This window comes from Melanotaenia boesemani, chromosome 21 (assembly GCF_017639745.1).
Source record: "Melanotaenia boesemani isolate fMelBoe1 chromosome 21, fMelBoe1.pri, whole genome shotgun sequence".
Taxonomy (NCBI): domain Eukaryota; kingdom Metazoa; phylum Chordata; class Actinopteri; order Atheriniformes; family Melanotaeniidae; genus Melanotaenia; species Melanotaenia boesemani.
The window spans coordinates 20,201,473-20,226,612 of NC_055702.1; the positions used below are offsets into that span (position 1 = coordinate 20,201,473).

General features: G+C 39.3%; 2 protein-coding genes across 4 annotated transcripts; both read right to left on the reverse strand.

Moving 5' to 3' along the window:
- On the reverse strand, positions 1-9,824 carry tmem184ba (transmembrane protein 184ba). Of its 2 annotated transcripts, XM_041973916.1 has the most exons (9): positions 9,452-9,824; positions 7,680-7,913; positions 6,706-6,871; positions 3,966-4,056; positions 3,634-3,801; positions 3,251-3,420; positions 2,959-3,153; positions 2,696-2,722; positions 1-2,168 (listed from the first exon to the last, which is right to left on the reverse strand). In XM_041973916.1, exons 2-9 carry the CDS (start codon positions 7,911-7,913, stop codon positions 1,939-1,941), a joined length of 1,281 nt encoding a protein of 426 aa, XP_041829850.1. In that variant the 5' UTR covers positions 9,452-9,824; the 3' UTR covers positions 1-1,938. The 2 variants fall into 2 exon arrangements, with proteins under 2 accessions (XP_041829850.1, XP_041829851.1); XM_041973917.1 differs by lacking the exon at positions 2,696-2,722 and having other exon boundaries at positions 9,452-9,821.
- Positions 9,825-10,691: 867 nt separating this feature from the next.
- Positions 10,692-23,308, reverse strand: csnk1e (casein kinase 1, epsilon). Of its 2 annotated transcripts, none has more exons than XM_041973919.1 (11): positions 22,930-23,308; positions 21,594-21,691; positions 21,319-21,429; positions 19,972-20,120; positions 17,288-17,516; positions 17,014-17,184; positions 16,783-16,931; positions 16,509-16,707; positions 16,279-16,424; positions 14,587-14,641; positions 10,692-12,094 (listed from the first exon to the last, which is right to left on the reverse strand). In XM_041973919.1, exons 2-10 carry the CDS (start codon positions 21,667-21,669, stop codon positions 14,609-14,611), a joined length of 1,263 nt encoding a protein of 420 aa, XP_041829853.1. In that variant the 5' UTR covers positions 21,670-21,691; positions 22,930-23,308; the 3' UTR covers positions 10,692-12,094; positions 14,587-14,608. The 2 variants fall into 2 exon arrangements, with proteins under 2 accessions (XP_041829853.1, XP_041829852.1); XM_041973918.1 differs by having other exon boundaries at positions 14,576-14,641; positions 22,930-23,306.
- Positions 23,309-25,140: the final 1,832 nt, after the last annotated feature.

Sequence of the window (25,140 nt, forward strand, 5' to 3'; positions counted from 1 at the left end):
TTAACTAAATACAGACTATATATTTATTATTTCTTCTGTATATTTGTTTTACATTAAAATAGTAGCATCATAAGCAGCCTGTACAGTATACTAGAAACTAAAGGCTATTGAAAAAAAAATAAACATGATCTCTTTACAGCAAATTACTATTTCAATACACTTCAACTATTCCTGCTGTAGATAGCACTTAAAACTTTGTGTAAAACAATAGTCTATAACATTGAACATGAACATCATTGCTGAGGAGAAATAAGAGAGTGCATGAGTGAATTATGGCATTTGTAGTCTGGCGCGATTGACACACTGTCTGCTTTTCCTTTAAACCTGTAGACCAAAAAAAAAAAAAAATGACCTGCTTGTTGGTGCTGCAATACATCATCCATCACAAAAACAAACAAATAAAAACAAAAATCAGTTTTAAAGATAAACTATAGCTCCTCTTTTATCTATACTTATATATATGTCAGGTAGAAAAAGGCTGGAGCACCCCTGTATTTCCTGATGAAAACACACAGAACAAAACAGCAATAAGATTTAAGAAAAAAAAAAAGTGTGTTTGTGTTTAAGTTGTATCAGTTTCTTTGTCGCCCCCTGGTGTTCAAACTGAGTTACAGCAAAGCAGTGAAAGTAGCTACAAATAAACACTTGAACACATTCAGTATGACTCATTCTGATGACTCAAAAACTCCTGTTATGAGTAAAAAAAAATATATCTGTTTGTGGCAGATTTTAACCAAATCCCCCAAAAAAACCACAGGATGGAAGTAAAAAAAAAAAAAATGAAAAATGAAAGTTTATGCATTATGAGTTTTTAAACCAATGATACGTCCACATTTACAAGGGCTTATGTTGAGTTAAGCTTTCATAGCTCAGGATAAGAGCTATGGACTGTGCAAAAATAATGTATTTAAACTGGAGACTTAAATATTACAATACTGAATTCCACTGAGGAGAAAGACTATTGCAATGAGGGCTTCGGGACAAATGCAGACAACATACTCAGGTTGATGTTTTTCAATTACTGAAGCCAATCAGAGCTGTGACGTTGTGAAATTTGATTGGTCCAACTTCAGTCTGGGCAGGCAATAAATACTATTTAAGCTGCCACAAAGCTAGGTACATACCATGAGATTAACCACTCACAACTAACTCACAATATGCATGTACACTGTGTCCTGCCTTATCATTTGAGCTGATAAATTTAAAAACATAGAAAGGCATGACTCCATTAATGAGATCAGGCATCTAAATCGAGCTTTAACCTATATTCCTTTGCTGTTTTTCCCTTCAATCAATTTAACCTACATTTTGCCCTGCAGAGTTCTGAGTGAACCAGCACAAGCTTTAATCCTGGTCATTCAAATAACAAGTGTAATCCCGACCGGCTCTGCTGCCGCCACCCTTCACTCTTGCTGCCCACTGGAGCAGATGAACTGTATAATCTATAAGCTGCTCGACCTCCCTCTCATCTGTACCACTGATATCAGCCACAACATTAATCCATGCAAGTGACTGTAACCTGTTTATTTTTATGGATGGGTCTGCAGGTATCTCTCACATAGTTTATTTTCCTTATTTCTGTACTGCATTTTCATGAAAATACCATCAGGTAGGATGAATGATTTGCCACTGACAGACACGTCTGAGAGAAGAAAGGATGACTCAGCTGAAATACAAAAATAAGCTTCTATACAAGCAGGAAAACTATTGTCCCAAATGTCTCATATGATTCATAATAAATGAGCGTGACTCAAACTTTCCAAGTTTGACACTAAATCAGCAGCAAGTGTTCCCACCAAATAAGACATCTGGGTAATGTGCATGATGTAATGCTTATGCAGGAAGGCCCTTGCAGTCCCAGAAAACACAACAACAAAAAAGCACACAACTCAAAACATCGATGAGGACCGGCTGGATTAAAAAAGGCGAGCGCTCGCTCTAGAATTCATCGTCTGAGCTGAGCAGGAGGGTTTTCTCCGTGTCACCGCGGGCGCCAACGGTGCTGTGGGTGCGGGAGACAGGCGGCGGCGCCCCCTGCTCCAACGTGGATTGCTGGGTGTACTGCTGGTAAGCTGGGGAAAAGTTGTGGATGGCATCCTGGACCATGTCACCCGGGTTCATCGTTTCCTTTAGGCTACTGGAGATGCTCTTCATCGGGGCGCAGCGGCCTGAAGAAGATGACAAGAGGGAGTTAAAGCCATTAAATACAATCAAATCAATCAAAACAAGAAAGGGAGGAAGAAGGAAGGGAATGTGTGAGGGAAAAGGGTGAGGAAGAGGGAAGGAAGTGGAAAATGAAGACAACAGAGACAAAGGAGAGGGGGAAGAGGAGTGATTTAGTGCAAGGACAAAAAGGGGCATCAGTGATTTACAGAGTTGTAAAACAACAAGACAAAAGAAGGAATGGATGAAAGAGACATGATAGAAAGGGAGGAATAATACAGGAACAGCAGGTTTGACAAAGAGAGGATATAAATCAGGTAAGGAGAGAAAAGGGTTCAGAGATTTATAGGGATGTAAAAACAAAGTAAAATAAGGAGAAAAACACAAAAAAAACAACGGAATAAGTAGTTTAGGTGAAAAATGAGAACAGAAACTGGCTTAAAACTATGAATGTAACTAAAATCAGCCAATGTATGACACACAGAGAAGGATCTGGGGGTTGGGGGGTAACCATCACTTGTGTTAAACCTACCAAACTCTCCATATGTAAGAACAGGTCCTTTATGGTGCAGCAAAGGAGAAAAGACAGAAATGAAGACAGATCCGTACAAACGGCAAAATGACAAATGAAAACATGTGGAGTGTTGGGATGAAAAAAGGAAATAAAGGGACAAAAATGGTAGGAAGTGAAGTAGAAAATAATCTTTTGGACAGAGGCAAATAAAAGTGAACATTGTAAGTAAATGTTAGTGTGGTTAATAGTCTCTTTTTTTCTGTCCGTGATGCTTTTCTCACCTCGTGCATCAAGACTTTTGTCCATGTAGACTTTATATGTGAAAGCATGTCGCAGGGCCAGCGCTGCAAAAAACATCTCGATGCAAATGATAAAGTTCTGGTAACCGGCGGCGACCGTTCCCTCGCCGAGCGACAACTCCAAAGAGTTAATCTGAGGAATGGCCCCGCACTTCTCCAGTATGGCTAGCAGCATGCCTGACCACAAAATAAAAAGACAGGACTTAGTGAGAATGCCACAACATTTTAGTTTTAGTGTGCAAACGTTAAATAAAGTTGTTTTCAGAACGCATACCCTGCCAGAAGGAGAGAAAAATGACGGACTTGACCATGAAGAACTTGAGCATAGGGCTATAAGGGCTGAGCAGCTCCCTGGTGGCGAAGTAGAAGAGGAAGAGGGCGTAGAGAGACAAGCTGACCGAGATGTTGTAGATGATGGTCACGTACAGGTATCCACTGGCAACACTGGAGTGAGAGGTCATCGGAGTTAGCGGTGCTAGTTTTGCTTTGTAGGTTATTTACTGCTAAATTAGTTCTGATTATTGATAGCATCAGGCTTTACTAAAAGCTAAATTTCTCCTTGAAGTCAAAGAGGGGACCTGAACACCCAACTACAACCATGTTCTTATTCCCAGCTACATATTATTTAACCTAGAAATGAAAGGATGCAGCACTCACTTGAAGTCTCCATCCTTGTATTTGCCATAAGCTTGCAGGATAACGGTGATGACAGCCATGAGTGGTTTGACCACACAGAACTGCAGCGTGGCCTGCTTACAAAATCGCAGGAAGCCTATAGAGTAGGCTTTTCCTCTCAGACAGCAGGTACCATACATACAGCTGGACCTGAAATAGTCAAACATGTGGTTTATGGTTAAAATATGGTCAGAATTTTAAATCTGAAAACCTGCAAGACAAAGAAAACAAAATGCATCTACTGTGTTTTATGCAGGGTTGGAATCAAATATTTTTATAATGTGAAACTCAAGCTGAGGAAATCTGAAACTTACTCTATGGGTTTCCCACGGATCTCTGCCATGATGGCGCTCTCTCCTCCCAGATATTCATAGCACAGACTCAGGAAGTTGTAAATCACAAATGCTACAGAAAAACAAGGAGAGAAAGAGCTGATTGGTTTAATATACTTTACATGTACAGAATGTGCTACATCTAAATATGATGACAACAGGTTTTAAATTGAGGAGACAGATTTGGAAAATTGTGGTGCTACACTACAATTAATTCCATTCCCTGCTTTTACTTTTATTAAGAGAAAAGAATTTTTTAGGGCTTCATTCAGTTCGAATGTTCCCGTAACACAATACACTGACCCTGAAACTGAGCCAGTAAATGGAAATGAGCAATTACTCACTTGATTACTCCCAACGAGACATGTGAAAATGCTGTCCAACGTGAATGAGGCACATTCAGTGCACTGTTGCGTAATATTTCTGTACATTTCAACTCTTGAAGCATTTGCTGTATTTAAAAATACTTTTGGTGTAAAAAGTGTTCACCTTGAGTATATCTTCTGGTCCTAAAATGACGCAATGTGAGCAATGATACGTTTTGTTTATATGACATGCACTTTATAAACGTTTTTGCCATTGCAGCGAGGTCGGTTTGTGCCAGATGGAAGAGGAACAGTGCACAGACAGCTGATGATGTAATTGCTGATAATTGTGTGCATGCTGACACCTACATTTCTTTGTGCTATAAGTGATGTGACAGAGAATTTACAGACAACATGAAATGATGCTGATGTCACGCTCCCTGATCATTCAGCTCGATAAAGCTCAGAAAGAGAATTTGTTTGGTGTGAGACTCTTTAATAGGCTTTATTTGATAACAACAAAAAGGTCACAACAACTGATAGTAAGAGATCACCTCAAATCATAAAATAATTAACCCAAACACAGAAATAAGCAGCCCATGAGTAGAAGGCTTTTGTGTTATAACTATGTTTACAAGCAAAACATGGAGACAGGAATTAAGCTAAATAGTAAACATAGTGTACCCCTTATTTCTCTATCGCTCTCAAAGTTTTACTCCTGAGAAAAAAAAAACATTTTCTTTCTGTGTGGACCTAAAATCTCCAGAGCTTAGCGTGTGATCAGGCATTAGTCCCCATTAGGTATAACAAAGATGAACGCATGCATCACTCCCTGCCTGAATAATATCCACCTGTCTCTTGTGACCAACAGATTATCTCTCCTCTGTCTGTCTGTGAGAGGAAGATGACGATGAAGAAGCTCATGAAAAATACAACCAGGCTAATCCTGCTGGGTCCTTCTGTTTGTGTGGGTGTGTTATGCTCACAAACAGTCTCAGGGTGGACATGCTTGTGACTAAAAACAGGGCGAGGTTGTGTGTTAGTTAACTATGAATGTGTGAAAAGGTGTGTGTGATGTGGATCAGGAGAGTGTATGTGCACTGTGACCATAAAGCATATCTCAGTTGTGCTGCTGGCAGTGATTCTTATTACGTCAGCTCTCGGCTGCTGAGTTATTACATTCTCCTTTTCTTACTCTGTTATTAGCGAACCCACACACTCTGCAACTCTGTCACCACTCCTGTCTGACATCAGACGCCTGTTAGACAGTACTGAGATAACAAGATGCCATAAATATTTTTTCTGTTATAAAGCCAATAAAAACACGCCTTCCCTGCTGAGTGATGAAAACTGGTTGAGCTGCTTCACTCAGCTGTTTACCATTATGCTCCCCAAGGATGCCTGTCTGCAGCGCTAGTTGCCACGGTGATACAGTAGGCCTGCATACAATGAGAACGGGAGCTTTGCAACGAGTTTGGTTGAGAAGAACTCATTATCTGATGCAGTTGGTTTTGGTTGATGAGGAAGATTTGCGAGCACTGTTGCCATGCAACAGGTTGCTGAGGAGAAGATCCGGGCAGGGCTCAGGCGCATTTTAAGAAGATGAGGACAAACAGGAGGATGACAGGAGGCAGAGGGATGAGAGGAAGGAGTGGAAGGACAAAAGTGTGGAGGAAGAGTGAGAAAAAAAAAGAATCAGCAGCAGGAGGAGGGAAAAAAAAAGGAGGAGGTGATCCATCTGTAAGAAGGAGCTGTGTGGTAAGCGCAATATTTGCAGTGCTTCCTGCCAGAAGCAGAACCTTACATAGACCGTCCCCCGGTCCACAATCAAAAAGAGTGTGACATCATCAGCTCGCCAACACAGGACGTGATGCAGAGCGTCCTATTGAGCTGACTATTTCTATCCTTATTGTGACAACTAACTGACGAGTGAAGAGTGGAGGTGGTCGTGTCTTTCACCACAGATTCATTAGTCAGAAATTCAAAGCATTAGACAGCCTTTAATGTTCGTGTTACTCATCCACTCGCATAGGCTACTTTCTTCAACTGTCCTGAATTCACACAGGCTCCATATGAATGAGGAAAAAGTCAATGACACCAATACAATGTCAGATTCTGAAAATTAAACTTCAACAATCAAGTTTCTGGGAGCAGATTTACTGTCAGAAAATAGATTATTTTCTGAATCAAGAAGTTTCTAAGCTCACTTCCAAAAAGGAAGGGAAGAAATAAAAGAATTTTTCCACTTGCACTGGACTGCGTCCAGTAGTTGCTGGAAAAACAGAGCTTTTATATAATATTAATATAATTTGTTTTGAGTGCACTTATGCAAAACATCCTAACAAATTATGAAGATCTGGTCTTGATAAAAATTTTACATTTTGCATTCACAGAATAAAAACTAAACAGCTCCTCACCCTCGTAGCAGTCCCTGACAGTATCAAAGTACACGTAGTACTGATCATTGGTGAAGAAGAGGAGGCTGAGCCAGGAATCAAAGGCGTAGATGGGAACGATGAAGAGTATCCGCACGATGTGGCGCTGCTCTCTAGGCGAGCTATAGAAACGTAAGTGCATGTAGATCTGGGACACAAAAAAAACATTTTAAACACTGACAAACTGAAACCTCTTGAAACAAAATATACTTCTTAACACAAAGTCTGGATTATGTATAATATAGGATTAAAACTCGACACTACAATAAAATAAAATAAAATAAAGCTTTTTATATGGTGGATTAAATGCAGAATGACTCTTAACTTGTGTTGTAAGTAAGAAAAGCTGCTTCTCTTTTCTTATAAAGATTTACTAAATCTGTCATAATGTGCTTAAATGGTGGGTAAGAGAGCAGTGAATTTGTAAACTGGGCTGTTGTGGAGTTTTTCTGGACCTTTAAACAGGATTTGAAAAGTCAAAATTAAAATGAACCACATTTTGTATTAATGTCTATTTGTTTGCCTGTCTGACAAAACCAATGACCTTAAAAATCAACATTGTCTGTCATCATCTAACAGAAGTCTGTTAAAGATGAAAAAAAAAAGAAAGAAAAAAAGGGGATTTTATTCATAACTATTACAAGTTTTCATCTATCCACAAGTTTCACCTTTATATCTGTATGTGTGCTCAGGCTCTGTATCACAAACACCTTCCAAGGGATGTTGCCAAGCAACTCCTGGCCTTCTCAGATGTGTGTAATTGCAGGATCACCTCACTTATGTATAATACAGCACACATACCTGCCTGCTTTATATACATGCACATGCAACAAAAAGCTCAGTCCGAGCTCGGCGTCAATACCTCCAGACAGGTAGCTAAATCACTACGGAGTAAAAGTACAACTGAAGGCCTGATCATTTCCTCATGTCCTCCTTTGCTGCTGAGAAGCTGTTACCTGGTGACAGGTGAGGATGAGCGCAGTCCAGACGAAGAAGCCAGATACTGCCTGCGCTGCTGGAGTCATCAGAAAGATTGGCTGGTCCGGGCCCAGCAGCGGGGCTTCAGAAAGCCATGATATGTTGGGCCCCATTGGGACTGTGGTGGGTGGGGGGCCAGGAGCCCCGACAAGAGGAGAGTTTTCTCCCAGCCTCTCTGAGAGCGGCACGTCTCGCCTCCACTGCCTTAACATCTGGAAGCGAAACAGAAGCGGTCAAACATTCACAAGCTGAATAAGAGCACAGAGAGAGGTGAAGACCTGGGATTGGTTGTGTGAGCGTCTTTTTAAACGGTGACCCAGTCCACAAAGTATGAACACTCATTTCAACCAGCAATCATCAACCTGGAATACAGATCACGTGCGCTGTTATCAATGTAATGTGTAATCTGAGACAGGAAGACAGAGAATAAACAGACACGCTGACTAAAATAAAATATTTGTTCACCTTTTGTACAATGGTATGCGATATTGATTTTTGCTAGTTTCTACATCACCCTGCATGTCTTTAGACAACAAGACATCGCCCATCTGGCTGTGGATTTAAGTGGAATGAAAGTGAATAGTGATATGAATCTATATGTAAAAACAATATATAAGCTCACCAACTGGTCTTTAAGTTTTATAAAAGGGTGTACTATCCAGCTGTGATGTATATCTGATCAATAATCAAAGCAAGAACAGTCCACAAGTGTGATCAAGTTCAGATTGGTGTGAACAAAGATGCGACTTTCATGGTTGTATCCACCACCTGCAGCTCCTGAATCACATTTTAGGCAGCTGAGAGTCATGTCACACAAGCCAGCCAAAGTCTTTGGGATTACATTGTCATGTTCTCAGGGTGTAATTGTTCTAAAAATGAACAAAGATCTTGACTTTGTGGAGGCAGAACAGGGTGTAAATAATAATTAGAGATAATAAATAACAAGATTACAAGATAACAAAGAGAACAAACAAAACAGACAATGACAGGGTGATATAATGCCACACCAACCCCCCCAGATTAACACACATGCCACCATTTAATTTCTTTAAAATACATCCTCAATTTGGTGGTTCAATTAAATGAATTAGGCAGGTTTCGTCCATTTGTATTAACACAGGAGACTGAAATGAGGTGCTTGTGTTTGTTTGTTTGAAAGAAAGAGGCAGCAGGTCATTTGTATTAGTTTGCGGGGGATCAGCAGATCCACATGTCAACTAGAAGTGGAGGCATCAGCAGCCACGCACACAATACCACTGTCAATGAAATGATGCTGAGGCAAAAGGACATCTGTGTGTTTCATTTGGAAGGCAAAGAGGTCAGTTTGCGCAGGCTCCCACACACACACATACACACACAGGAATAAAACATGAAAGAAGCAGGGGGTCAGGAGTAAAGCAACAGATGGAAGGGGGAATTTGGGAACAGACTGTGTGCGATTGTGCACAGTGAATAATAATAATGATATATACCATTACTGGCGACTACAACACAAAGATGTGGTTTTCTAACTACCTCTAACTGGGCTTTTTCCGTTTTTTTAAGTTCATGTTACCTGATTTATTTTATGAATCTGGTTTAAAAAGTTGTAATTTTATTAAAGTCACATTCAGCTTTTAAATCATCCACAAACAACATGCTTCAAATCCGTTTAGGTTAGCTACAATTCACAGGAGTGAATTAAACACTCAACTGCTGGGTAAAGAGGTGGAAATAGCGGTAAGTTGTGATATTTATGTCCAAAACTCACCTGGCGTATTGGCCTCTGCTTTTAAAAACTTCTCAGCTCCGCCAGACAAGATCTTCGATTTCAACAACCCAGAAACGGCCTTAATTCCTCCTCAGAGTCGCCCCGTTAGTCCCAGGACATCCATGTTGACTTCCCAGCCTTCTGCCCCGTCAACCGTCAGCGCGTCCCCCCCAAAATAAACTCACCTCTAAAGTTTGACTCTGATCAATCAAACGTATTACCTATCCTTTCATTTCTCCCGAGTTTTCATTCTTTATGTTTAAAGTCGCTGTTTCACAGTTTTAAGGGCAACTCCTCGAGGTTCGTTCACGGCTTTGCTGTAAAACCAATCCTTGTCGGATTAACACACCAGATCACAACGGCCCCGCCCAATCCACAAGGATGATCCGCCTTAGCCAATCACACGTCGACGACCATTGTCGACCCGGAAAAGGGCGGAGTTTATGTCCCAAAACCAGTGAGTTTGCGCAATTTTATTCTGGGACTCGCAAATGTGATGTATGAGGATGATGTACAAACTGTTCCCACACACTTAGTAAATGATGCATTATTTGTTTAAGACTTCCTGTCAGTAACAAAAATGGCATTTTCTGAGCTCTATTTATATTTCTCAAGGACTTTTGGTGACATTTGGCAAATATTTTGTTATGTTCATACAGGAAAACCATACCTGTTATTCAGATTCAGTGATTACAAGTGGCCATTAAAGTTTAATGATAAGCATTATTCATTACGTGGCGATAAAATAGGAAAGGAAGTTACTTTCCTTTCAAAATGCTAGTCAAGTTGAAATGCATTTTATCTGCAAAATGCACAGTGTTTTAAATTGGATCCCTTTTTTTGTAGCTATGTTATCATACATATTATCACTGGATTCTTGGATACACATTTAAACAAGTGCATAACTGTATAATATTTTTAATAATTTTGAAGCTAAATGACATTAAAAACAAGATTAGTCAGTAATTTAGTGTTGCAAGCTAGAGAACTAAAGACTCATATTAAGAAATAGTAAAGCACCACAGGCCAGGACTTGACTCTGTCACTTAAAAGGACCAAGCATAACACTTTAAAAACAAAGAAAAACTGTGTGTTAAAAAAAAAAACTTTTCAAATGTAGAAAATCAAAGTTTAGTGATCCAAAAGGAATATTAATACACTAAAACTGAATAATGTGTAAAAATATTATGAGTCATAACAGTGCAATATATCAAATAATCAAGTAAAGCACAGGCCTGAGGAGGTTGTGTATATTTTATTGAATCAGAAAATATACACAATTATCATAGTAATAAAGTTGAAGCATGGTAAAGAAATGTACAGGACAGTCATCACCTTCTGACATCCATCAATCCTTGGGTTGGTACTTTAGATGTATTTACAGGGCCTTCTCTGTCATTGCCTGCCAGAGCGATAATCAAAACCCATACTCTTGGCAGACTCTAAAGGTTTCTCACAAAAGGTCTTGTCACTTTTTGCCCCAGGTACTGTATGTCAGGAGGTAAAATGTCCTCTTCTTTCCAGCTCCATCTCTAATCAATCTGTCACATTCTGGCAAAAGATATCTACACATTTACATGTCATACAAACTGGGAAAAAAAGCAAAAAATACAAATATAACACCAGACTTGCTCACTTCCAAGATCTAACTTTCTCAAGTCTTTTCATACCTGGAGTTACAAGCTGGACTAAGGCTTTATCATATCATACAATCCTCATTTTAGGCTGACTCCCATCAGTCTCACTTTTCCTCCACGTTTCACATTAAGTAAATATATTTTCTATTTCTCCTGTAGGTAAGACAAGTGTGCTGAAGAATAGGACTTTTTTAATAAAGATTACATATTTTTTTATAATTCACAAATTTCTCCACTTCCATCTTTCTTTTCCTCATACTCACTGAAGTAAAGCTGAATGCAAAATAAATAGAAAGACAATAACACAGACAAGTTTACTGACAAAAACAGCCTCACTTCTGTCCACTTATTCACTACAGACTTTCTCATGTTCACTCTCTCTCTGATCCCCTACATGCTCCACATTGCAGGATTCTTATGTGTCTTTTCATATATGCCTGGATAGTTTTATTTATTTATTTATTTTTTGCAAAAATCTCCAGAGTTGTTTAACAGATCCCGTTATAATAAACACCAGAAGCAGCATATGTAGCTTTTAAACATTAGCCAATTTTTTTCATTTATCACATGTGTAAACCACACATTTTTTCAAATTTTGTCCTTTTTGTGCACTTTGATGTATTGTATGTCTTTTTAAAATATTTTTTAGTAGGTTATATTGTGCAAAAGCCTTTGAGACAATGTGAAAATAAATATATGTGAAGGGGCAGGATCTTTGTTTTGTTTCCCTCACCTCCCCTTTGGCCACAGTTTGAAAAATAGTACCAAACAGCTTCAGTTTGGATGTTTTTTTAAACTCTGATTTCACCAGGTTTCCATCATCTCAGCGAGCTTTAACACTGAGCATGCTCACACTGCAAACTGACAGACACATGGATGCCCTCAATCCCAAAAAGGGCACACTATGCTGCTTCCGCCTCTTCTTGCTCTTCTTCCTCCTCCTTTATTCATTCACGAATTCATTCATCCATTTGAAAAATAAGGGGTATTCCATTCCCTTTAGTTGCTGAACAAAAAGAGACAAAAAATATTAAAACAAAAGGAAGAAAAAGAAGGAGAAACTTTATCTTTTTATTGATTACTAAGCTGAACACCTCAGTGTGACACCAACCAGACTGATTGATTTCGTTAGAAGATGAGTGAGGTCAGGTGTAAATCTTGGAGGAAAAAGCCGCAATCAAAACACAATATTCCAGTAAAGTTAAACTGATGAAAGAAATTTTATGTTGGAAGTGTAAAATAGAGGTAGGGACTTTCTTTCATTATACATGGGGATATAGGTGACACTATTCTGGGTTAAAGTTGTGGTGGTTCCTCTCATTGTCCTGACATGGTTTGGATTGCATCTAGTTAGGCTACATCCATATCCCAGACTAATCGGACCTTTGCTTTCCTCTGATTTCACTCATATCTTTTTTTTTTTTTTTTTTTTTCGGGGCTCTATGCACACTAAAATTTGTGTTACTTCAGTTTGTGGTCCTAGATACATAAACTTAGCACAAAAAGTATGGAAATTTGTATTTTGTACCAGTTGGTGTCACCTGATTAGTCACCTTTACAAGAAGGTATAACTTAAAAGGATTGTTTTCTGTGGAATGAGCAACACAGCTAAACATGTGCAACCTGGGATCTAACTCCATCCTCCAGGATCTTCCCCAAGATCATCACAGAGTACCTCCAGAATTTGGGAATGGAAATTGGCAGATTCCACAGAAGCACAATCTTTACATGTTATGTCTTGGTGTAAAGATGACTAATCAGGCTTCCTAATGATGTATAATACAACACCAACTGGTATTATTAAAGGGGAGGAATAACTGACTGAACACAAACTTCCTTACTATTAGTGTTAAGTTTATATTGGTTATCTATGCAGCATAAGTGAGGATCCTCATATGAGATGCAGCTTTTTGCCAATATGAACAGTATGCAGTGAGTCATAAACCTGCAGCACTGCTACACTGTTAGCAATAGCTGCTAATACATTGCAGCTCCAGTTTTGACAGCACTGCTACCTAATCCAAATATAGCATTGCTGCTGAGGGTGCTTCAGTTTTTGACAAAAATTTAACAACTCACTGGTTATAAATTGAATAACTTGCTGGTTATAAACTGGATTTTTCTGAGAAAAAATGCTTTATAAAAGTGACATTACATTCATCTTATTATCTATGTTTAATATGAAGCAGTGGCCAACCCAGGCCATTGTAAACCAGAGCATGTGTGGTGAACATGTTTTTAATTTTTAGAAATAGCTTTATGTTTGCTCTGTTTTTGTCTGGGAGCATTGACACATGAAAACATTTAAAGGCTTCCTCTTCTCAAAGCATACATCTTTCATGGTTAATGTATATGAATCTGTACCATTAAATAGTTAAACTTTTAAAAACATTCAGCTGTGTGATTTCTTATTGAAACTGTAAAAATGCTCAGAATACTGCATCAAAGTACAACATATCCCTTTTTTTCTTTTTTTCTTTTTGCTTCTTTTTTTTTTCGCTGTTTTTTTGCTGGGCTTCTGTGAGCCTGCAAAAGTCATGTGATTGAGGCTTTTCAGACACAAGGAAAGTTTGCAAATATGTGCTACCTAACTTAAATGAAAGAACTTTTTATTAAATTTAAATCGTTCACAATTTTTATCCTTTTAGTTTCACAATTTTTAAATTTATTTCTGATTTAGAAGCTCAATGATCTTTATATGACTTGATCTGTCTTTGTGACAATGTTTTGGCATAATTTCCAGGTTGATTTGAAAAAAGTATTTTGCATAAGAAATATGTCTTATTATTTACCAACCTAAATTTTACTAATAACGAACATGTCATCAGTTATTATTATATTGGCCAAATGCCACATCAAAATTGAACTTACATTTAAACAAACAGGCCGAAGCTTTAACATTCAAACTACAGTATGTTCAATCTGAAAAATCAGAATAATAATTTAATAGATTTGAATTGAATCTACATGGTGGTTTAACAACTGTGATGTTTTTTCTTATGGATAGAGCCGACATACAGAACCAGTCTAAAATTTTACTGCACTTTCCCCCTTGATGTTTTAGGAAAATGTGTCCAAACATTTGATTGGTACTGAGTGTAAAAAATATTATCTGAAATCTATACGTGCAGTTTCAGTGGGAATTCACTTTCACTTAAAGTTAAATGCAAGACATTTAAAAAAAGACTTCAAATCTAAATGAAAAGCTACAAGAAAGAAGATGACTGCACTTGCTGTGATTTATTTTGTCTCACATTAAAACTGAATTTTCCACTTATATGTTGTTTCTGTTTGTGTTATTTATCTGCTTTTGTGAAAATAAATTCTAAAAAAAAAAGACTAAAGCAGACATACACATTTGACTGCTGTCAAACAATGTTAGATTTTAATTTTAGTCTGAATTTGAAGCCTGTGGTTTTGGTGATTACTGAGGACAAAATACATGGAAAGCTGCTTCAGGAGGCAGTGTGTGTTTTTGTGTCCATACCTGCCACTGACCTGCAGGCCAGTGAGGAGAAACTCACTTTGCCAGATGCTCAAACGGCACACTGACCTGTATGTGGAGATAAAAAATAATGAGCTTAAAATGGCTTCATTTTTAAACTTTACTTTTTTATATTATCAAGCCTTGTAACTCTTCTTAGTTCTTATTTCAAACTCCCTTCAACAAGCTGTTGGAAACATTCCTCAGAGATTTTGCTTCATATTGACATGACAGCATCACACAGTGGCTGCACATCCATGATGAGAATCTCTCGTTCCACCACATCCCAAAGCTGCTCTACTGGACTGAGATCTGGTGACTGTGGAGGCCGTTGGAGTCCAGTGAACTCATTGACGTGTGAAAGAAAGTAGTTGGAGGTGATATAAGCTTTGTGACATGGTGCATTATCCTGCTGGAAGTAGCCATCAGAAGATGCTACACTGTGGTCATTAAGGGATGGACATGAGCAGCAACAATACTCAGGCAGGCTGCGGTGGTTAAATGATGTTCAGTTGGTATTAGGGGGCCACAACTGTTGACACAAGTCAGGATGGATCCATGCCTTCGTGTTGTTTCCACTATTCTGACCCTACAATCTGAATGTTGCAGCTGAAATGGAGACTCATCAGACCAGGCAACATTTTTCCATATTGTCCAGTTTTGGTGAGCTTGTGTGAGCTAGTAGCCTTAGTTTCCTGTGTGTGGCTGACACCCAGTGTGCTCTTCTGCTGCTGCTAACATCTCTTTCAAGGTTGGACGTATTGTGCGTTTAGAGATGGTATTTTGCATTACAGTTGCATTTCCAGCATCTTCAACTAATCTGTTAATTCTCCTCTGACATCAACTAGACATTTTGGTCCAGACAGCTGCAGCTCACTGGATATTTTCTGTTTTCAGACCATTCTCTGTAAACCCGAAAGATAAGTGTGTGTGAAAATCTCAGTAGATCAACAGTTTCTGAAATACTCTGTCTGGTACCAACATCTGTGCCACATTCAAAATCACTAAAACCCCTTTTCTTCCTCTTTGTCTTTGTGATGCTATAGTTGAACTTCATCAAGTCATCTTGACCACGTTTACATGACGTAGAGTTGCTGCCTTGTGTTATGACTGATTAGCGATTTGTGTTATGAAGCAATTAAACAGGTGTACCTAATAAAGTGGCTGGTGAATATATTATTCAAACAATGGTACAAAGACACAACCACGAACATTCAGAATAGCTGCTGTCATTTCTGCTAGATGCAAACATGATCTAAAGCTGACATAAAGGAGTAGAAAGAGTCATTGCGAATCATAAGAAGACTATAGGAGCCTGTCTTGGAGGATTAGTCTGTGCTGTGTTTGTATCTTGTCAGACTTTAACTGCACAGATACAGAAACTATTCAGATAAATGTCTAGATGGTAATTATGGGTAGATTATGCATGCATTTGTTTCAGTCTTTAACATTTCCAGTCCTGCATTTTAAAATATAAGTTTAATTTAGCATCAGTGACAGGAGTAACAATCCAAAGCAATGAAAATCTCTTATCCTCTTTCCCCATTAGAAGAATAATGCTGCATAAAAAAGACAGCAATATGATGTTTTTAAGACACAGTCCACAGCTCTGCTATGTAAGTTTTACAAGAGCTATAGTCTGCCATTTACATGAGGATAATACAACTAATACACAGGAAATGTGCAACTACTCTAAGTCTTCCTACCTGTGACGCAGTGATGCGGGATTGGTCAAGGCGTGCGGTGAGGTCAGAGGATGAGACATTAGCAGGGGCCCCACGGTGAAGCCTCATGGCCACCTTTCTCTCTCGCTCGGCTCGTTCTGCTCTCCCTGCCTGAGGTGATCGGTTACCTGCACACACACACATACACAAACGCAGCTTGAATGAAAGCTTCTACTCTGGTTTTGTTGTGTTACATCCAAAATCTTCCTGACCTGACTGCTGGACCCCACGCGTGGCCGGGTTGGAAGGAGCAGGATCTGCCTCATTCCTCACTCTGTTGGCTGCAGAAGGGTTGGGACCGGATGGCAAAGCTCGGCTTCCAGCTCCCCTCTGGCCTCCTCCTGCTCGTTCCTCCCCTTCTTTCCCCTCTTTCCTCTCCCTATCCCCATCTTCTGCTGCCCTGCTGGCTCCCTGAAACACAGTGTTGATGTTAAGGTATGTTTCAAAGGAGATTTTCACCTAATGCTGCAACATCAGAACACTTACAAACTTCAACATGTTCCAGTCAAAGACATAGTCGTAGGAGAAGCCCTGTCTGTGGAAAAGGTTCCTGAAAAGCTGCCTCAGGTAGGAGTAGTCTGGCTTGTCGTCAAACCGCAGCGAGCGACACAAGTTCAGGTAGGTCGAGAATTCGGCTGAGAAATGAAAGAAAGAAACAGAGGATTACAAGCAAGGATGGGTGACACAGTTTTCTAATGTTTCAGGATGTTTACTCACAAGGGTATCCTTTGCAGAGCATCTCAATGGGGGTGGACATTTTCTTCTCACTGATGCGTTCATACTTCTGCCTCTTGGTGGCAGCTTTGAGGCCCTGCCAGGGCAGAGAACCCAGGTTGAAGTACATGAGAACATAGCCCAAAGACTCCAAGTCATCTCGTCTTGACTGCTCTGAGGATAAAAAGACAAAATAGATGGGAGAGAAGGAGACAAAGAAGGAAGCAGTGACATCCTACATGTCAGGGCCATTTTCTACATGTTTGTGCTGCCTTACCGATGCCCAGATGGGTGTTGATGGAGGCATAGCGGGCCGTACCGGTTAGATTCTTATTCTCACGGTAGGGGATGTGCTGGTGTGTGCGGGCGTCACGGTATTTCTTGGCCAGACCAAAGTCGATGATGTAGACCAGGTTGCCCTTCTTCCCAAGCCCCATCAGGAAGTTATCAGGCTTCACGTCTCTGTGGATGAAGTTCTTAGAGTGGATGTATTCAATCCTACTGATCTGGAGCAAAGAGATGGAGAGGTGATGTTGGTGCATGTTGAAGCCCGTTAACAAACACACACACATTTCCAGCACATTTTTGGGTTTGGATCTTTCAAGCAGCCTCCAGGTCATTATTTTGGATTTCAAGTCCAAGAAAAAGGCTCTTTCAAACTAATAATAGTGAACACACAACACAAGTTTAAATTTAAGAAAGAAAAATTCTATGCCACTAAAAAGGTTTCACAAGTTTTGCATCTCATTACAAATAAACTCATCTTTAGGTGTAAAATAAGTGGAGCACTTTTATACATTTGTACACCATTAGAGCTCATTTATGCTAAATCTATCAAATTATCATTAAAAAAGTGACAGGAAATGAACACATGAATGCTGTAAAAACTATTTCTTCTCATTCTTTTTCTAATGCACGGAGTAAGGAGTCAGTGTGACAACATACTTTATGAAGCGTTGCGCCTCTGAAAAAGGAAGTATTCAGTCAGAGAACTCATGTACAGTAGCAACAGAAATGATGTTGTAATATGCTTCAGAAGACAGTCAGCGATGTTGGATGTACAAGCAGAGGAAGAGGTGGATAAAGACTTTTTCACTTAGAAAACTAGGGTTCAAGTCTTCTGGATGAAACACTGTTTAAATACCTCAGCTCCCTTAAAAAGTTTTTATTAAACGGCCTATAGGAGGTAAAATCCTGAGTAGCACAAAATCTCATGAAGTTAAAAGATCACACAACCAGAATCAAGTTATTTACGCCCCAAACCTCCATGCCACTCAGAGTATCCATCCTAGACCTCTGAAGCTCCACAGCAAAATATCTGTAAAAAGCTTAGAAGGGATTTTTGATCACGTGTTTTCATTTGGTAAACAAATAAATGCAGTCATCAGACTCGTTCCTCTCGTTTCATGCTTTCATACCAGTCTCTATGCAGGTTAGAGTCAGTTTCTGCTGTCTCGTCTGCAGCTCATTTCATAAAGCAGCTGCTCGACTTTGAACAGGAAAACAGAAAAGTGATCATATCATCCCAATTTAAGCGTGGCTCCAAGACCATTTTAAAGTGGATTTTAAGACTTTTTGTTTTAAAGTGTTTGACCTTTCAACTAGTGTGAGTCTGGGCAGCAGACAACAGTAGCTCTGATCATTGAATGGCTCCCCAGAATTTGGATTTCTGGCTTGTTTTTTGCAGATTCCACAGAAGAAAAATTTAGTATAGCAAGAGGTACTGAAATCTAGTGGTAAACATGGGGATAGAAATGACGTCAAATGCAGTTGTGAATGGATGGTGGCCATCAGTGGACAAAATTCTTCCAAACATAAACATGTTTTAGCCTATGAGTGGATCCAGTGGACTCAGGTGCAGCAATGACTGTACGACAGTTTACTTTTGGTGCCTTTTAAAGGCATTACTCATCCCAAACGGCGCATATCAAACAGAGTCAAAATACTGAAGTTTTAAAGCTAGGAGGGTTCTCACTTCACACACAGAGTTGTTTGTCCACCCAGAGACACCGTAGTAAAAATGGTGGCAGCTGCTATGTATGTGGACCAGTGGCATGTAAGTATAAAAGGCTATAAATAAAGTGAATAGATACCAATAGAAACACAGTTTTTAAGGATAAACTCAAATTTTCTGTCATTAATCTTTGATTTTCTTACATGCTGCACCTTTAAAGGGGAACATTTGAGTCTACAGTTATATTTCCTGTCTGTTTTGGTGTTAAGTGGTAGCGCGGTGACTTTTAAAGTGACTTTACGCCCTCAGTTGTGGAGCGTTTGTTGTTAAAGTGACTGTAACTTTATGTTGTTTAATGTCAATTGAATGATTGGAACTGGTGAAAAACAGCATAAACCTCTCTGCTGATGCACAGAGTTTCTTAGCTTCAGTCCCTTTGAAGGAAGCAGGTAAAGAAGAGGAGTCAAAATGAGAGAATAAGAGGGTGGTTGTAACAACAGCTGAGCAAGGATAAAAGAGGTCAAGTGGCCCAAAAACAATGTCAAAAACTACAGACAACATGATACGTGCAGGATTAAATAGGCTTAAAAAAATAAATAAATAAATAAATAAAATAAAATAAAAGACCATGCCCTGATTTTTGAGGTTTTTAGGGTAAAGTAAAGACATTGAGGGCATAGACTGGAGACAAGCTTCAGCGATTTAGTTGTGAACTACTCTCAGATTTTGAATGATCCATTTAGTGCCAGTCTAAAAATAGCATCTTCATTTTACTGAAATCTCTTCCATTTTCCAGCCTGCAGTTTAGATTGTGTGCAAGCAAAGTGAAAGTTGTGACAGTTGTCAACCTTTTGAATTGCCCAGTAGTTCAATATTTGATTCTCATTGTTTACATATTTCTAGTTTATCTATTAGAGATTGATAAACTTCTTCATGGTTAATTACAACTGACAAACGGGTGTGACAGTTAACTTTGGTTCTACAGTTATGTAGTCAGGCAGTCTCACCATCTGGTCAGCTAGCAGCAGGACTGTTTTCAGACTGAACTTGCGGGAGCAGAAGTTGAACAGATCCTCCAGACTGGGACCCAGAAGCTCCATCACCATAACGTTGTAGTCACCCTCCGCCCCACACCACTTAATTGAGGGGATTCCAACTGTTGGGTGTAAGGACAGGAAGCTGGAGGTTAAACCTCAGAACATTATATTCATGTATACGATGCTCTGCAAAAGTCTTCAGCCACCCCTTTTCTCTTTATATATTGCCAGCAAAAACAGGAAATGGGTGCAATGATTTATTAAAACATGATAACAGATATTAATTTACAGTCTTTGGGAATATTTGTCCAGGCTTCTTGAAGGACTTTCCAAAGCTCTTATTTGGATGTTGGCTGCCTATTGTTCAGGTCTCTGTCAAAGTCATTCCACCCTGCTTCAATAATGTCAAAGTCCAGCCTCTGGGGAGCAGACCTGTTGTTTCTGATCTTTAGTGAAAAAATCACTGCACACCTCGCCGAGACTTTCCAGACTGTCTTGCGGTTTGACCTAATAAATCGTAGAAATTATTTTGTTTTTTATTTCTATTAATGTTCTTTATTTAATTAAAGTGATGTGTAGACAGAGCACTGGTTCATCCTTGAGTTTGGTCTGTTTTAGTTGCATTAATAATTCACAGGTCAGTGTTAAGTGGCTTTATGTAAAAACACATTCCTCTGGAAATGGTCAGGTAGTCAAGGACTGGACTGTAAATAGGTGGAAAGCAGCCAATATCTAAATAAAAGCTTCAAAAAGACCTTCAGAAGACCTTTAGACCTTTAAAGCCCCAAAATACTTTTTTTTTTAAGTCACTTTAAAAGATTACAAGAAACTTGGAAGCAAAATATGAAAAAAATATAAGGATGGTTCAAACTTCATGCACACAAACATCAATTTTAATATTACACCTATATATTATTGCATGTTCCATATTCAGTACCAACACCAAACATAATCTTATATGTTCCTCTCTTTATGCATGTTGTCGTCATTATTTATTATATGCATACCTACACCATGTGGGCTGTCCTCCAGAAATCATTTAAGTCTTAAATTAATCATTTTACATCAATTACTCCATCATCAACACGCTATACCTCAGTGCAACCTTAAACTGAATCAAATGCGCATTAATTCCAGTCAAAGTTGTGTTTCAGTGTCCCTGAATGATCCTGAACAGACCTCAGAGGCCCTTAAATGTTCTGAAATATCTACAAGACCTCCTAAAAAAACAGTAGTTGTCTTGAATCCCTTCAGTACCCCTAAAAGTGCACACTGCCTCTAAGTACGGCCTTGTGAAGATCTCTTGGTGTGTTTTACCTCCACCCTGCATCATTTTGTAGAATTTGCTCTCGATATGGAGCTGTGGGTGTTTGGTCTTCACGCATTCCAGCTTGATGGCTACTTCCTCTCCTGTAGCAATGTTTGAACCTGATGGAAGAAGCAGATGAGAGAAGTGCAGATGCAGCATGTCAGCAGCTGAAAATGAGCAAGGAGGTGTAATTATTATAGTTTGAAAAAAAAGAAGAGTAAACTCTAGAAGTGCTGCAATTTACTCAGATATTTTGAGTTAAGGAAAAAGCTCAGATTCTCACCAAGATAGATATCTCCAAAGGATCCACTCCCTATCTTCCTGCCGAGGCGGTATTTGTTCCCCACGCGCAGCTCCATTGCTCCCGAGCTTTTCAACTCACTGAAGGGTTAAACACACAAACATGAACAAACCACTCATCAATCACCTCTGATCGATAGAGTGAAAGGACACTGTGGTGCAAAGCTGCAGACTTTAAACTTAAAAGCCCTGAGGCTGCTGGGTCAGGTGAGGAAAATAAAACTGAAGGCTTGGGAGAAATTGACAGGAGAGATGAAAAAGAATGAAAAGTGAAAGAAAAAAAAGCATGTCAAACAGTGACGTAGTGCAGCCTGGGTTGGATCACAGAAACTAAAATGTTGCTCGTTTCCAGCTGAAATGTGACTGCATGTGACTCAATCCTCCAATGAAAGCAAAGCATTACTGAAAGCACAGCCTTCAGAGGACGTGATGATACACTTTAGGTAACATTGCAGGACAATTAATGAATGTTTTCGAACGTGCACGAAAAAAAAAAGAAGAAAAGGTGACGGCAAAGAATAAAGGGTGTAGTTGTTTAACATGATTTTTTCAGAAGACACACTCTTCCCAAAGCACTTCAAAGAAGTCTGGTCCTGTGTACAAGTAATTTGCATAAACTCCCAATTTCTGACTGGGGTCCCCTGACAAAAATTCATGAGTCATGTTTTCCTCACTCAAGCCTTATCTGTCTGCACAGCCATGAAACAGGGAATTTAAAAAGTATAAATTGGACAGAGGAGAATAGTTCTCACCACTTTGACATTGTAATAATGGTTGACTAAGTTCCTTTCGGGTTGCAGGCCATTCATCTGCAGGAAAATAAGACAGAGCATCCCACTGCTGCGTATTACCAAACCCTCTACCCTCAGGTTTCCCTAGCTCAATTTCTTCCAGCTCCCTGACAGTGTTACAAAACTGAGACCCACGATTGCAGCAAAAAAAAAAAAAAAAAAAAAAAAAAAAAAAAAAAAAATGGCAAGACGTGATATTTTCAAAGAGAATACTACATTCATTTGCCCTAGATTGCTAGATTGCACAAAACCGGGACTGGGGAAGATGCTAAGCCCAAAAAAATAAAATAAAAAAAAGAAAATACACACATCGTCTGGTCAGATAATTGCCATAACCGCACCCTCCATACAGAACCCTTGAATAAGCTACCACCACCCCCAGCACGACTCTCAGCTCTATTTGCCTGACCCAGACCACCATAACACAATCACACATATACACATATGCCTCCAGACACCTTGACAAGCCAGCATACACCCCTTCCACACACACACAACCACACCTCCTCTCATCCTCCTCCTCCTCACCGGCTCTGTGGTCGCTCGTTGGTTCCGTCTCACTCAGGACCCTGGACAGCGACGTGTCGGCGCGGCTTCGGACGGCTCATAACCTCGGAGATCTGTGACTTCAACCCAAAATAAAAAAAAAAGACACACACACACAAAACACACAAAATCAAAGCAGATCCAGCGAGCCGTGCGGTTCTGGATGATTTCCCGGAGAATTTTTGCTTATCCAGTTAGTTTTTTTTTCCCCCTAGAAAAAAAGCCAGAGCTGGCGGTCCTTCACTCCCCACTGCGCGGCTGCTCCTCTCTCTGCCTCCCCCCTCACACCCAGTCCTAGCTCAGTTTACACCATTGACAATATCAATGATGTCATCCACAGACTTGCGGAGATGCCCGGATTGTCTTAAAGTCGCCTCCCTGCTGCCGCGGATGATATTTGCAGGCATGAATGAAACGCTCCACCTCATTAGAGCTTCTTCATGTGCAAAAAATACCAAATTGATTTCCAAAACATAGCGTTCTTTTGCTGTTATATAAGCATTAATGCAAAAATGCATGTAGAAAATGAGAAAACACCAAATTCCAGTATAAGAACCTTATCCCCATGGAGGAGAGTGGTGGTAGTATCATGGTTTGGGCTATATGACGTAGCAATACCTCTTTAATTATATCAGTTAATTCTAACATTAAATGCCCAAAGTTTGTGAAATAAGCAGAAAGTTAATGTGGTCATGATCATGACCATAGTTCAAGAGAAATGTTGTGGAGGGGACCTGAGAACATGGGGCCCCTGTGAGGTACCTCACTAACATGAAGTTATAGTTGTTAAGCTAAAATTACTACAAGCTAGGGAGGATCTAATCTATGGTTTAGTGCAAAGATTTAATTTGTCATCTCTGCAATTAAAAGATGCATTAGATACTCAAAGCAAAAGATAACGACGTACTGGCAGGAAAGAGACTGTTTCCCCTTTTATTTTTTGTTTGTACCTTTAGAGGCATAAAGGTTTGTCACTGTAGTGGTACCTTCAAAGGTACTGACTGTTGTTGTAGCCTCAACCGTGGGTTTATACCCTTGTAGCTTGTATCATAGCAATTTTGTGCCTCTGGTATGAGCCCTGTATACTAATTTTAATAAAATACAGAAAGGGCTTGTCTCTGTAATACATTCACATGCCAATGCATTGGAAGCAATGCAGAGTTCAGCATATTTCCTCAGTCTTTCCATCTCCTGTGTATCCTAACATTTGGGGGGAAAAGAAAAAAAAAAACAGCATATGTATGTACCACATATACCAGGGAACATAAATTGATCTTTCTAGCCTTCAAAAATGTGCAGCTACCTAGTTTTTTAAATTAGGCCTAGTAAGTCCAGACTGTGCCTTAGGGCATAAAAAATGTACTCCTGTACCCATTTTTTGGACAGTGTAGTTTTGTTCTCATTTTATTTTTTAATTTTTAGAACTGACAAAATCTGATGTTGATTTAAGTCACATTTAAGAAGAAAAATAAAAAAATCTAAATGGTTTAGTTATACACCATTGTACATGTTAACTAAATAACAAAAATTCAGTATAGCATTATATAAATAAGTTACCAATGCTTTGTTTTCTGATGTCTTCTGGTGTGAACTGGCGCAATATAAATAAAACTGAATTGAAAGTAAACTGAAACATTCATATAAATCCGGTGATTTCTTTGTCCGGCTGGAGACTGGCTATCAATTGTAACAGCTAGTTTCATTTCTAAGCTGGAAGTAGTTTGGCTTATCCAGCTGTAAGCAAAAAGACAGCAAATATTTGTGTCATTAGGTTTTAAAAGGCTGCTACATGAACGCTCAGCGGCCACTTTAATAAGTACACCTTGCTTAGTAGTAGCCTGGACCCCCTTTTGACTGTATACAGCATTGATTTAACAAGATGTTAGAAACGCTCTTCTAGAGTTTTAGGTCCTCAGACATGACAGCATCACAGATGCTGCAAACCCATATTGTTTCCATCTAATTCTAATTCTACAACCTGAATGTCGCAGCTAAAACAAACTTTTTAAAAGAATGTAGGAAAACAGGACTTGCCAAACACAACAACTTCACAACCTTATAAACATTTCTATCCCCGATGACGTTTTAGGCTCAGAAACTTAACTTGAAACAGCAAAAGAAAAAAATGAAAAGATGCTTCAACATCGTACAGGTAAGCTAGATGAGTTAGAGGATCTAAACAAAAAGACCAGA